This window comes from Neomonachus schauinslandi, chromosome 4 (assembly GCF_002201575.2).
Source record: "Neomonachus schauinslandi chromosome 4, ASM220157v2, whole genome shotgun sequence".
Lineage (NCBI taxonomy): Eukaryota > Metazoa > Chordata > Mammalia > Carnivora > Phocidae > Neomonachus > Neomonachus schauinslandi.
This window is the reverse complement of record NC_058406.1, coordinates 148,665,750-148,678,808: the sequence shown is the minus strand read 5'-3', so window position 1 is coordinate 148,678,808 and position 13,059 is coordinate 148,665,750. Positions and strand designations below refer to the sequence as shown.

Below are 13,059 nucleotides of genomic sequence, written 5' to 3'. Positions count from 1 at the left end.
TGCATGATATCCATCATGGAAATTCCTACCAACTGGCAATTCCTACTTGCTAGTTTTGTTTCAGAGTCTACGCACCCCTCTCCAAACCCCACGAGAGCAGGAGCTCTCTCTAGCTCATCACTACACCCCCAGCTTCTAGAAGAGTGCCCGGTGCATACTCAGTAGGCAAGTATCTGCTGATTAAACCTCCGATGCCTTGCACATACATTTGTTGCTTGAATGCTACTTTGCCAAGGTGACTAGAATAAATGAATCTTGTGCTCATACATCAGAAAGACCAAAGCTTATAGCTTCACTCCATTTGTGGGTTAGAATTATTGCTTGGGTCACATATACCCTTCCAGCTAATTCACAGGAAACCAAGTTGCTCCCAAAGCCACCGGGATGCCTTGGTCAGAAAAATCCTTGCCAGAAATCATATGCAACAGATAAACAAAAAGGAATGAAATCTTAGAATGAGAAATCTAAGAGTGAATTTGCCCAAAATTAGGAGACAGAGTGGGACAAAATTCATTTTGATATTTTTACCTCTATGTAGCACAGTTTTTCATTCTTTTTAAAGCTTCCCATGCCAGGGCACCTGGGTGGCTCAGTCGGTTAAGTGTCTGCCTTTGGCTCAGGTCATGATCTCAGGGTCCTAGGTCAGGCTTCCTGCTCAGTGGGGAGTTTGCTTCTCCATCTGCCTTTACCTCTGGCTTGTGCTCTCTCTCTCAAATAAATAAAATCTTTAAAAAATAAAAAAATAAAGTTTTCCATGCCTGCTCAAGCAGATTTCCCAGAAATAGCCAAATCTCAACTTTCACTATTGTAATAAAATATCAGCACTGAAAATACCTTCGTGGTTACTCAATTCAGACTACATTTATCATCTGGCTTGGTTAATTTTAATTGAAAACTTCTTCAGGTCTCACTGATGTCTGCCAGAGGTTTAGAACTTTAGAAATTCAAGTTAGAGATTATGTTGCTTAAAGTCATTGCCTTTTAAAACCAAATGTATTAAAATTTTTTTCTACCATCCATTACATAATTATAATAGAGTTGTAAAGATGATTGTTGTCATAAAATTCACCCTGCAATATTTTTAGGTTTTATATTTTTGCTCCTCACTTAAAAACTTTCCCTAAGTTTTCAAAATCTCTAGGACACTGAAGAAGTAAGCTCCTAAAAACTGCCCGTTTTTGCAGGACCCAGCACCCTTTGCAGGACATTCAAGTTCCTTCGGGAAACCAGAGTAAGGTAATTATGTTCTACTTATTTAGCTTAGTCTCCTAGACCCTATACAAAGAGACTATACCTTCAGTAAGCAAGAATCTTTTGTCTACTTTGCAGAAAGGACCATTTCACCAAACATTCGATCCGAAACTATCAACTTTTAATGTGAGTAAGATGGCAATTTCTGCTATCTTGTCCAACCTAAATTCAATTTTATTAACCAGGTCCTAATCCCGAAATTCAGGTACTATGCACCTGCAGCTAAAACTTAAAAACGCCACACCATGAGCTCATCCCACTTTCCCCATCCACTGAAAATGGGGCAGTTTGAATACTGCAAGTCTTTCAAACACAAAGCCATATTCACACAAAGGAAATCATTTACATGTGGTTAAGGTAACAGTAAATTTTCACATTGGCTTTAATGTTTATATTTTACCAAAATTTTCCTGAATTCGGTAATCATTACTAATACTTCTTGTAGTACTAGTAACTGCATCTTAAAAACAAAAAACAAAAACTAAGCAGAAAACATAGAGTTGAAGAAAACTGGATGTCAGTCTATACAATTTTTTTTTTTTACTTTCAGCATGACACTTTATTTTGGCACTTTAACAAATATTTTGCTTTACAGCAGTGACAAAATATTTGCCAGAAACTTTCTTTTCTTGGCATGGATATTCCAAGCAGTTAATTCTATGAACTTAATTTCACTATGCTTTCCACAGTTAGAGGTATACCCACTACATTCTTAACCTCTGTAATCGAGGGATATTGTGCAACTTTAGAAGGTGCTAGAACTTCCTCTTAATCACCCCAAAGTGGATTGACTCTGTAAGTGATGGGACAGGAATTTGAGAATTAAGGCCATTAAGAATTTAAGTAAACACTGTTCCGAGTGCTGCTTAAATTTTTTTTTTTTAATGAGTTATGTGACAATTCCAGGGAATGTTCTCTAAATGAAGTATTCATACTTTATTAAAAGTACATTATGTATTGAAAGGGTTGCTGTTTTTGCGGTCTTTTTCCTACTTTGGCGGCTCACACATTAAAACAAAGTTTATGGTGAAAACAGAAAAGGCAATGTTGTTAGAAGGAAATAGCCAGGCAGGGTACCCTCAGACTTCCATCTCCTCCTCAGGCACTCCTGCTTTCCAGCAATTTCAATCCTCAGCAGTGGGGCCCTCCTTTTAGTGCACAGAGCCACCCTGCCCTGCTTTCCTTCCCTACAGTGTGAACGATGGCATTCCACCTATTGGTTCTTCAGTGAAGCTTCAGGAGAGATTTGGAGCAGAGTTTCCAAGGTACATCAGTCTTCATTCGGTCTACAGGACAAAACCTTAGATACTGACATCAGGAAAATCCCCTTCAGTTCTTTGGAATTTATCCTCCCAAGAGTTATTTGCAAAAGCAGGCATCCCTTTCAACGTTGCCATCAGCTAGCCTACAAAGGTTGCCAACTTCACAATTCCCTCCCTGGCAGTCTTCCAATGTCTACCCCCAAACACAGGCAGGAGGATACATTCAGATTTCCTCTGGCCAATTCAGAAGTGAGTCTGGTAATAAACAGCCTCATCGATGAGCTCTTTGGTTTTGATTTACAGACACTACGGAACACTCAGAAATCAAACCCACATCATCCTCAAGAGCAGATGGTCATTTGCAAAGGGGAGATGTACATTTGATCGAAAATGTACAAAATTTATAACAGTGACATTTTCAATATTAGGCCACATGATTTATTCAGTAGTTTTTATGTTCCCAAATTACAGTTGATGTCTATTTGTAAGACTACAAAAGTTACCATTAGAATTGTCTGTGCTTATAAAATACCAACTTTTTTTTTAAACTGTTATATATACTCATTAACATCAGTCTGCAACGAGTTACATAGAATCATAGGCACTTCAAAGGCTTAAAAAGACGTTTACAACTTAAATGCATTTTTAAGAACAAAAACTGATTTTTCCTTAAACCCCTACTCGTACCTTCAAATTGCAAGAAATTAACAAATACAGTGGCCAAAGGAATCTGCAGCAACTTCTCAAAATACTGTTAGCATCTTTGGGTTTGCTGAGGCTTGTCAGTAACTCACATCAAATCCTCCCAAAAGAAGATCTGATTAGATAGCTATGACTGAACAGTTTTGTGGTAATAATCCAATTTTACACATTAATTTGCTATTGCAAATCTGCCTGAAGCTACAGGTGATGAAAAACAAAGCAAGTGTAAAATGGATAGTCTGACACTTAAAAATTTATACAAAGTGGAGGTTAAAGTTTACATATTTGAAAATCACATATACACTAAATTACCATTATCTGAATTATCCAAAGACAAATTGCACCATAACAGCTACAAAAAGGCATAGAGTTTTGTTTTCAAGGGGACAAGAGGGACGAGCAGAGGAGAGGGAACAACAGATAAATTAACAAAGTAAGACCAACTTGGTAAGGTCAATCGGAGACATGCGGACACAAATTAAACAGCTTTCATCTCTGAACCATAGGATAAAAACAATCATTTTGTATTTGCGCATAAAAGTTTAAGCCGATTCCATGAACACAGAGGGTTTTCATAACATAATATTTTGCCACTGCTATTCACAGAACACTGCAGATGTTATTTTAATTTTATGTCGTTCTAAAGAAATACATGAAAAGTTTTAAATACAATGGGATTTTATCACTAAAGGGCCAGAATGGCTCTTCAATGAAAAAAAACAAAAAACAAAGATCTTCATTATTCTATGCAAAAGCTTTATTTTTAAAAGTTCAGTGATCTCATAAATAGAGACACTAAGTGGGAGTTTCATGCATAAAACTCCTTAGTAGGTGCCTTCTGATAAGCAGCACTGGATGGTTTGCGTTCTCCAAGGTCGTAACTTCCTTCATCCTTCTTTCTCATGCGATACACCAACAGCAGGATAAGGAAAATTGCAAAGAGAAAGCCGATAACTCCGCCAGCAATGACAGCTGAAACACGCCAAAAGGAAGATTACTTTCAGGAGAGATTCAAGGACTGCAGAAATTAACTTTGTCGAGCCCCATCTATTTACACCTTTATAAAAGGCTCCATTTGCAAAACCCCAAAACACTTAAAAACTGGATTCGATGAGGCAACCAGGTAATTACCCAAATCTGACATTCCCGAGGAAGGTACAGTACTTTCTTTGATTAGAATTAATAATATCAGTCAAAAGCCTCAATAAGAAAAATCTGGCTGGGGCCTCACCTAATTCCTTACTTTAAAATTCTTTAGTTTTCTCACAATTCATGTCTAATCTTCTAATTGCTTTTTCAGTGAAGGCACAAAACACGATAGAAGTGACAAGTTTTGTAAGGGTAAATATGAAAAAAAGCAAACAAATGTCCTTTCTAGTCTTGGCTTTGGGACTATCCTTTCAAGGACTAAGTGTTCTTAAATCGCACAAATCTTCCCCTTTAAAATCAAATGGTGACTGCTTTCATCAGATAAGTTACAATCAGAGATAGCATCCTTAATGCCTTGGGCGTTATTTGCATCAACTGCCCTCCCCCCCATAAAGGACTTTTCCTTCTCAAGTTTATTTTGATATCAGGATGACTTGGGAGCTGGATGAATTGAGCTTCACATCCCACCCTACCCCCCCCACCACCCAGTTGTTCTGGACCAACTCAGATCCTAACTTTCCTCTTCTTGTACCAAGTGGTAGGATGAGGGAGTGGAGAGAAAATAAAGAACATTTGCCTAACTCTTGTCTCTCACTCTGGAATGAGACAGGCTCTCATTCTTCCTGCTCTCGGCAGGAAGGTGACATTCAGCAAGCTTGGCCTGTATCTCTGAATATCACTTAGCCAAGCAAGGTCTATTTAAGGACCCTCCCACCAGGCCCCCTCTGGGCTACTCACCTGCCAGGACTTCTGTTCGTTTAAACAGATTGTCTGAGTGCTTCTCAGTATACACATTTGTATCGTCTTCAGCTGGGTCCATTTTCCTTTCTGAGTCAGAGAGATGAACTTTTTCCTTATCAATTTCTTCAGGTGACTGATAAGGGAAAAGATTATAAAGATCTTTTTTAATGTGCTAGAAAGAAGAGAAAACAGAAGTATATTCCAAGGTTTATTGTTTTCCAACAATGAGTTTGGGAAATAATTGTGAAGTTTACACCAAGGGGCGAGTCCTAGGATGGAGCCACGTTGTCCATGGTTTTGTAGAATACCATCATAGGTAGAGGCAAGATGGCTGCTTAGTGAGTTCATGATAATCCAGATGACATGGTTAGGTTGTTTTAGGTGACACTTCATAAGCTCTGTTTTCTCACCACTCCTCTGACTTCAGGCTCTAGCTCTTTCTGGCTGCACCAACCCAAGAACATGGTCCCAATTCTCCTTACTTACTCCTTACTCAGCTCTTTGCTACACGGGGCACTGTGATGGCAGCTTCCTTTCAGGCCTTCTCTCCAGGTGTTCTCCAAGGGCTCTTCCTGCTACCAACTCTGGGGAGTAGCCCTCCAGACTTAGTCAGCAATGCTCCCCTCTCCCTACTCACTCTTACAACTTCAATGAACCCTGAACTAGAACTTCAGGGGTCTGGGCTCTCTAAGCAGCTCCTGTGTGACCCTGACCGAGTCATACCACTTTCCTGCACCTTGGTGTCTACCTCCGTTTAACGAAGGGCATTCTGAGGTTCTTGGGTTTTCCACAATTCTAAAGCACAAATCCAAGGTGGTAACTCTCAGAAGCTCATCTCCGGTGAGCATTAACCCCAACCACACATTATTATGACAAACCTCATGAATTCCCCTCAGATTTTTTGAGTCTCTATAATCATTCGTGAGACCTGACACAATTCCCTCTGACTTACCTTCTGATCTGCATTTCAGGGGTCTGTGGGTGTGGGGACAGGAGGTCTCCACAGAGCTGGGGACACCATGGACTAATAGGGACAGTCCATCAGTGCACAAGCTTCCAGGTGCTCTGGATGGAACATTCATTCTTTACATTGAAACGCTTTCTTGTATAGAAGCAGGGGTTTGACTAAGAAGAATTATTTCTACAGTATGGAGCTAATCTGAAATATCTCAACCCTTGTATATATGTGCAAAATGAAATTACAAAAAGGCACCATAGATGATTAAATGAAGTCATTTAAAGATCTGTCACATCCACGTCTGGTTGTTTGGATGCCTTGGAAATGTATCGGAAGTAAAAGATTGTGAGCGATGCTCTGCTTCAACCAACAACTGTGTTCTTTTTATTTTTGTCCCATAAATTTACAACAAACTAGATGGGATATCTGTGACAGGGACACTAATACCACTGAGAGACCCATTCGAAAGCAGTCTACATTAAAGATAGCCTAGAGGCAACGTTTAATTTAGTTGTACCACCATGTAACTATAAGACAGAAAATTAAATCACTTATTAATAATATTCACTATCAATATTATCATTATCAGTACCTAGAATAATGTTTGACACATGATGAGTAGCATTTAATAAACCTCTCATGAAGAGATGAATGAGGACTCCATTGAATACAAATGATACTAGGAATATAAATATGTTAAAATGTTTGGGGATTCTTAATTTCTGAGCTCATCTGCCAAACATCTATCTTCTTTATCTAGATCTGACACAATCACTTCCTTGAAGCCAATTTTTTAAAAATTTAAATCAAGTTTCAATCCATTCCTGTCGACTGACCAGAACTCTACTCTCAAATTAGGTTTTGCTTAGGATACAACTCTTTACCATTGAAAGCCAAAATGGAGTTTCCTGCCTCAAGCTAGCGGGTCTTGATGGTCACCGACTTCGAGAGATTCAGTCACGACAAGCAGTCAAATAAAACTGTGGTAACGCCAGATGCATCTTTCAACAGCCACACTGGGTAACTGGCACACACACTCTGAGGACCCTCTCCCCATCCTAACATCATGACGCACACCAGTTACTTCTCACTTCTCCCCTTCTCCCATCCTTCTTCCATTCATTCAACTTCATACGTTTATGGAGCAGCTACCACCCACATTTCTTCTACCTACCCCCACATGCTAGGTACGTCTGCCTCAGGGTTCAGAGACCTTCTCCTTTTTTCCGATCACCTGGCCCGGGAAGTCAGTCTGCCACCCCAGTAACTGCCCCGTCTTAATCCTGCAGAGCGCACTCCAGGCTGGAGAGGATTGAACATGGCCCTTCCGCATCTGCAGAAATGTATCCAGCTCTGTCCTGCCTCTCCTTTCACATGCTCTGGGGGCACCTTGGGGCTGGGAGGGAAAACAAACACACTTTGACAAGGGGAGGAAAACAAAGCGTGGGAAGCCCCCATGTGTTCCTAGCTGCAGGGGGGCACCTCTTCCTCCAGGGAAGACCTGGCACTATGGACAGGAGGCGGCCTTCCGCATCCTGTCTCCTACAAAAGCTTGGCAGCATCTTACTTCTGACCAACAGATGGGTGAGCTCTCAAAGGGGACACCTGCGTTTCTAGGTTTTCGTAAGCAGCCTGCTACCCCGGGACCACGGACAACGTCTCCAACTGCAGTTACACACGCTCATTTGGTGAATTGCCTTGGGCTCTACGGCTCTAACCAAATTCACTGGAGGCTTAGAGAATGCTTCCTAAGTCTCAGGTGCCATGCTATATGCACCCACATTTCTTCTTCTCAAGGACCCAAGAGGAACGGCTCAGAGAAGCTAAGAAATTTGACCAGATGCAGGATTTAAAGCCTAGGCCTTCTTCAGACTTTTTTTTTTTTTTTAAGATTTTATTTATTTAGGATGGTGTGCGCAAGGGAGAGCGCATGGAGCAGGGGGAGGGGCAGAGGAAGAGGGACAAGCAGACTCCATGACGAGCATGGAGCCTGATGCGGGGCTCGATCCCAGGGAGAGATCATGACCTGAGCCAAAATCATTAGCCAGACACCTAATGCACTGAGCCACCCAGGTGCCCCTTCTTCAGACTTTCATATGCATTTTCCAACTTAAATAGCTTACCTGGTAGCGAGTGGTCAACTAATTACAATATAATAATTATAAGGCCAAAACCACCAGTCTCATAGTTTTCACTAGCTAGTAGTTTTGCTGTGTTCTAAATCCGAAGACCTTATTTCTTAATAACTCAGCTCTCAAAATGACTATATTGGGATGTAACCACGTGCATCATTATCACTATAAGAGGCCAAAGTCTGTAGGCCACTGATGATAGGCCTGAGAAAACGTTCAGAAATAATGAGACAGGTACCTGGAGTGTCCTTATTCCATTACCTGTTCCAGCATGTGTAAAGTTCACAATGGTTTTAACTCAGAACAAATTCTTTATGAAATGAAAACAAATTTTCTTGGCTGAAGCCCAAATAAACAGAAAATGTCTTGCTTCTTAACTGGGCTGTGAGCTCCTTAGAGAAGGAGCATCCTCTGAATGATATCCGTATAGAAGCTAGGTCTGGGTGATAAAAGTAGTAGGAAGAATGACCTACCGAGCTAGGAAGAGACGTGGAGGAACCTTACATGAATATCGCTCAGAGAAAAAAGCCAATCTCAAAAGGCTACATACTGTATGGTTCTAATTGTATGACATTCTGGAAAAGCCAAACTATGAGGACAGTAAAAAGATCAGTACTTGCTGGGGGTGGGGGGCGGGAGAGATGAGTAGGCAGCACACGGAGGGCTTTTAGGGCAGTGGAAACACTCTGTACGAGGCTACAATGGCAGATACATGTCATCGTACATTTGTCAGAACCCACAGGATGTACAACACCATGAGTGAGCCCTAAGGGGAACTATGGACTCCGGGTAATAATACCGTGTCAGCGTAGCTTCACTGGTTGTAACAAACGTACCACTCTGGTGCGGATGCGGACAGAGGGGAGGCTGTGCACGTGTGGGAGCAGGGGGCCTATGGGAGCTCTCTGGACGTCCCCCTCAGTTTTGCCATGAACCTAAAACTGCTCTGAAAAACAGTCTATTTAACAACAAAAAAGTAGCAGGTGGGTAAATGTCAAAACGATCAAAAGAGTAAGGAATAGCCATTTACGGCAATATAATGAGAAGACCATGTGTCCTCACATCATTTTTGAAGGGGGCTTCTCAAAAGGAACAATCTGTGCAATTTTAAAAAGCATTTACGAGGACCCGCTAACGCAATGCAAAACAAACACACCTTCGTCTGAGCAGGTATCTTGTTCTGTATCTTCAGTGTCGTGGTTTCCACTTTTGGAACAGCACTAGTGAACCCTATCTTTGGAAGTGGTCGGGATGTTGTCAGCTCTGGGCTCTCTATGTCCTCATCCGCTCCTGGGGAAAAAAAACAAGCGAAGGTGAGCTGAGCACAGGAATCCCAACACACGTTTCTCTATGAGCAGAGGGCGCTGTGCGGGGTGGACACTGACAAGGCCAGGGGCTTTCAAACTACCTGCTCCCCAAGAACCCCACACTAACCTTCCCACAGTTTTCACACGATGAGGGGATTTCAGAGTGGATCTGTGGGCAGCCTGGCATTTTCTGTAATACTATCCTCAATGCTCTCGAGGACCCTTTCTTTCACTTCCATGCTCAAATCTCTCCTGCTCACAAGATTTCTTCCTTTCCTATGCTGAAACATGCTACACTTCCCACTTTAAAACACGACACAATGACAAGAAAGGCAGACTCTCCCACAGCAGACCCTTTCTTCTCTGAGGGGATCTGCTGCCGCCTCTCTCCTCTCTTTTATAGCCAGATTTTTCCAGTGGCCTGGTAGGTCCTCACCAGCAATCCACTCTGCTGGCCTCCCTCTAGTCAGATTTCCCCTGTCATCATGCTATCGGTGATGTTAGTTAATGAGGTCACCAATGTCCTCCACACTGCCATATCCAGAGGCATTTTCCTGAGTGGTCGTCATCTAATGGAACCTCCTCGCACCACCGGACACTGGTTAATGATCATCTCCTTCTTCATATACTATCTTTGGGCTTCTAACACTTTGACTTCCCAGTTTTCCCCCTCACCTCTTGGGCTACTTCTAGGTCTCCTTTGCAGGCTCATTCTCTTTCCACCCTGATGCAAAAATATCAGAGTTCCTTAAGGTTCTGCCCTAGGCTGCTTCTTACTCTACCTTTTCTCCCTCGCCTACACTCCTGGTTTCAATTACCATCTAAATACAAATGAAACCTATGTTTATATCATTAGCTTAACCACTCCTCTGAAATTGAGACCTACATATCCACTGGCTGGCTTGACATTCTCACTCAAAGGACTCAAAGGTACTATGCACCTCTCACATGTTCAAAACAGAGCTCACAATCTCCCTCCCTGTCCGCCTACAAACCTGGTTGTCGTCCTGTGTTACCTGGCAGTGAACAGAACCTTCCATTCCTATAAATCACAACCCTGACTTCTTCCTTACCCCCACCTTGAATCCATCACCTCAGTTCTGATTTTACTTTAATAGGTCTTCGCTCTAACACTTTTCCACAGTTCCAGGGCCACCAGCCTCATCCAGGCCACCGTAATCTGTCCACAAGCCACCAGACCTGCCTTCTTCCTGAGAGCCCCCTCTCAGTTCACTGCCCACAAACCGGCTGCGACCCCCATCATCCTCCTATTTAAAACCATTACAATGGTACCCCACTGCTCCTGAGATAAATAGAAAATGTCTCAGCCCAGCCCTGCATGGTCCAGCCCTGAACCACCGTTCCAGCTTCCTTGAGCATCATTTTCCCCTCTCATCTGTCCCCTGATGTCCTGCCAGAAGCCTTCACCTGGCTAATTCCTAATTCACCTCCAGACCTCAGCACAACGATTTGCAAATTGCACTCATCTCATCCTCCCTTCTATATTATGTCAGGGTCCTCTGTTAAATGGCTTTTTAGTACTACCTTTCTGAGCCTAAGTACATTTACCACAGATTTGTAATCATGTTTATTTGTAGGCTATTGACTGAAGTCCCCTCCCCACCCCCACCCCCGCCACACATGGGACTGGAAACTCCGTAAGGCTCCGGCCTCTCTGAGTGCCTAACAGACTCCCCAGCACATACAGGCTCTGATCCAGTGTTTGTTCAAAGAGTGACTAACCACCAACTGCGACCTGGGCACCATTTTGTTTTGTTTTTGCCTTTTGACCGGAATAGCATTTGAGAATTTCTGACGTTCAAATACAACATTCTTTTTAAGGTGATCATTTGTCAAATGTGTAACAACTCAAATAAACTCAAAACTCTGTACCTCAAACTAACCCGCTTCCTCAGACAGGAACGAGTAATGAATACCTCCAAGTTCCTCACAGAAGCCCGGTCACGTAACAAGCAGTTCACAAGAGGTAACGTGCTGGAGACAGGGCAAGAGCCCTTGTTTCTGTTTAATGTCACATTTTAAAATATTTTATTCTATCAACTATCTCCTTTAACTTTAGCACATACACTCATCATACGGGGAAGAAATCATAGGGTAAGTCGTGAAATAAATACGGGATTTGGCATTAAAAATAAACCTAGTACTGGTTCTGGCATATTTAGCTGTGTGACCTTGGGCGAGGAATGCTTGAAACTTAGGGTCTTCACGTGTAAAACAGTGATACTAATTCTCCGAGGTCTGCATGTGATAGATATTAGAAAGCACGGTACACACAAAACAGTGTATGTAAATATGTCACGAATAATGACGGCTCCAGAAACACACTGCTCTTTTATATCAGCCCACCTGATTTTCTATCAAAGTCTTACCATATAATATGCTTGATTTATTCCTACAATGAATCATTTCCTTACAAAAGATTTTTGCCAATGCCAAATGAAAATTTTCCATTAAGGGCTTTCAAGACCCCCTTCATTCATACCAGTTACAAATATGAATCACCAAAGTAGGGGGATCTGTTGTGAGAAAGGGGAGATTTTTGTAAGGTCGAAAATTCCCTCAAGCTAGACTTCTTCCATCAGAGACAGGGGAGTGATCTGCCTCGGGTGGTTCTTCTACTGTATTTGTCATCATCTTTATTCAAATAGATGGTCCCCCCCTTGCCCAAACCAGAGACCTGGGAGCCCCCTGGATCACATCTCTGGCATCCCTGACTTGTGAGCTTCTCATTGTTTCCCCTGGCCTGAGACATCCCACCCCGGAGCCTTTTTCCACCTGGGAAACTGCTGCTCACACCACCTTGCTCAGGATCAACGTCATCCCCTCTCTCCACTACAAGACTATCTGCTTCCCAGCCTTCAAAACATCATGGCTTTGGTCTCCTCTACTGTTTTAGGTGTCCTTGTGAGTTTAAGGACAATTCCTTTATTGACAGCTTAGTTGGGCATTGGAAAATATGTGTGTTCCATCTACCATTTTTAACCAGAACTCTACGTTTCACTCTCAAATTTTTGTTGTACAGCACTTTACCATATTATGTCACTCATGACATGGTGGTACAATTATTTTTTCTCATTTCTGCATTTCTCTGTCTCTTGGTTCTTCGAAGACAGGGACCAAGCCCTTCTCATCTCTCTGCCCTAAGAACATGGCGTGATGTGTGGCATTCAGTGAATGCCTGGAGTGTTCATATTCATTAATGTCCATTCTTGAGTCCACACAAATAGCATGGCCCCATCTCCTCACCTGGGAAGTACCCTCTGGGCCCCTGGCCGTTTACCTCTGGTCCATTTGCTTTTCCACTAGGTGGCTAAGATAGGAGTGAGGACAGAGGGAACACTGGCCCAAACCCTGGGGAATCCCAGTTTCCAGCTGGGACCGGGCATCAGCTAGGCAGGGCACCCTAATCCTAGAGTGACATATTATGACACAGGAGGCAGGTCAACAAAGGAGCAAAAAGGAACACACTCTCAAGTCCGACTCCCCAGCCCTCGCCCCAGCGCTATTACTCTCCGACAGTATGGTCTGAGGCAAGT

General features: G+C 42.5%; 1 protein-coding gene across 1 annotated transcript in view; it reads right to left on the bottom strand.

Annotated features, from left to right (window-relative positions):
• Nucleotides 1-2,717: 2,717 nt before the first annotated feature.
• The window catches only part of SDC2 (syndecan 2), a 95,680-nt gene continuing 85,338 nt past the window's right edge, over nucleotides 2,718-13,059 (bottom strand). Inside the window, exons 3-5 of the mRNA XM_021688258.2 lie at nucleotides 9,352-9,485; nucleotides 5,103-5,238; nucleotides 2,718-4,187 (exon numbers count right to left, since the gene is read on the bottom strand). Of these exons, the coding sequence (XP_021543933.1) occupies nucleotides 4,024-4,187; nucleotides 5,103-5,238; nucleotides 9,352-9,485 (434 nt within the window). The 3' untranslated portion in view covers nucleotides 2,718-4,023. The remainder of the gene's footprint in view (nucleotides 4,188-5,102; nucleotides 5,239-9,351; nucleotides 9,486-13,059) is intronic.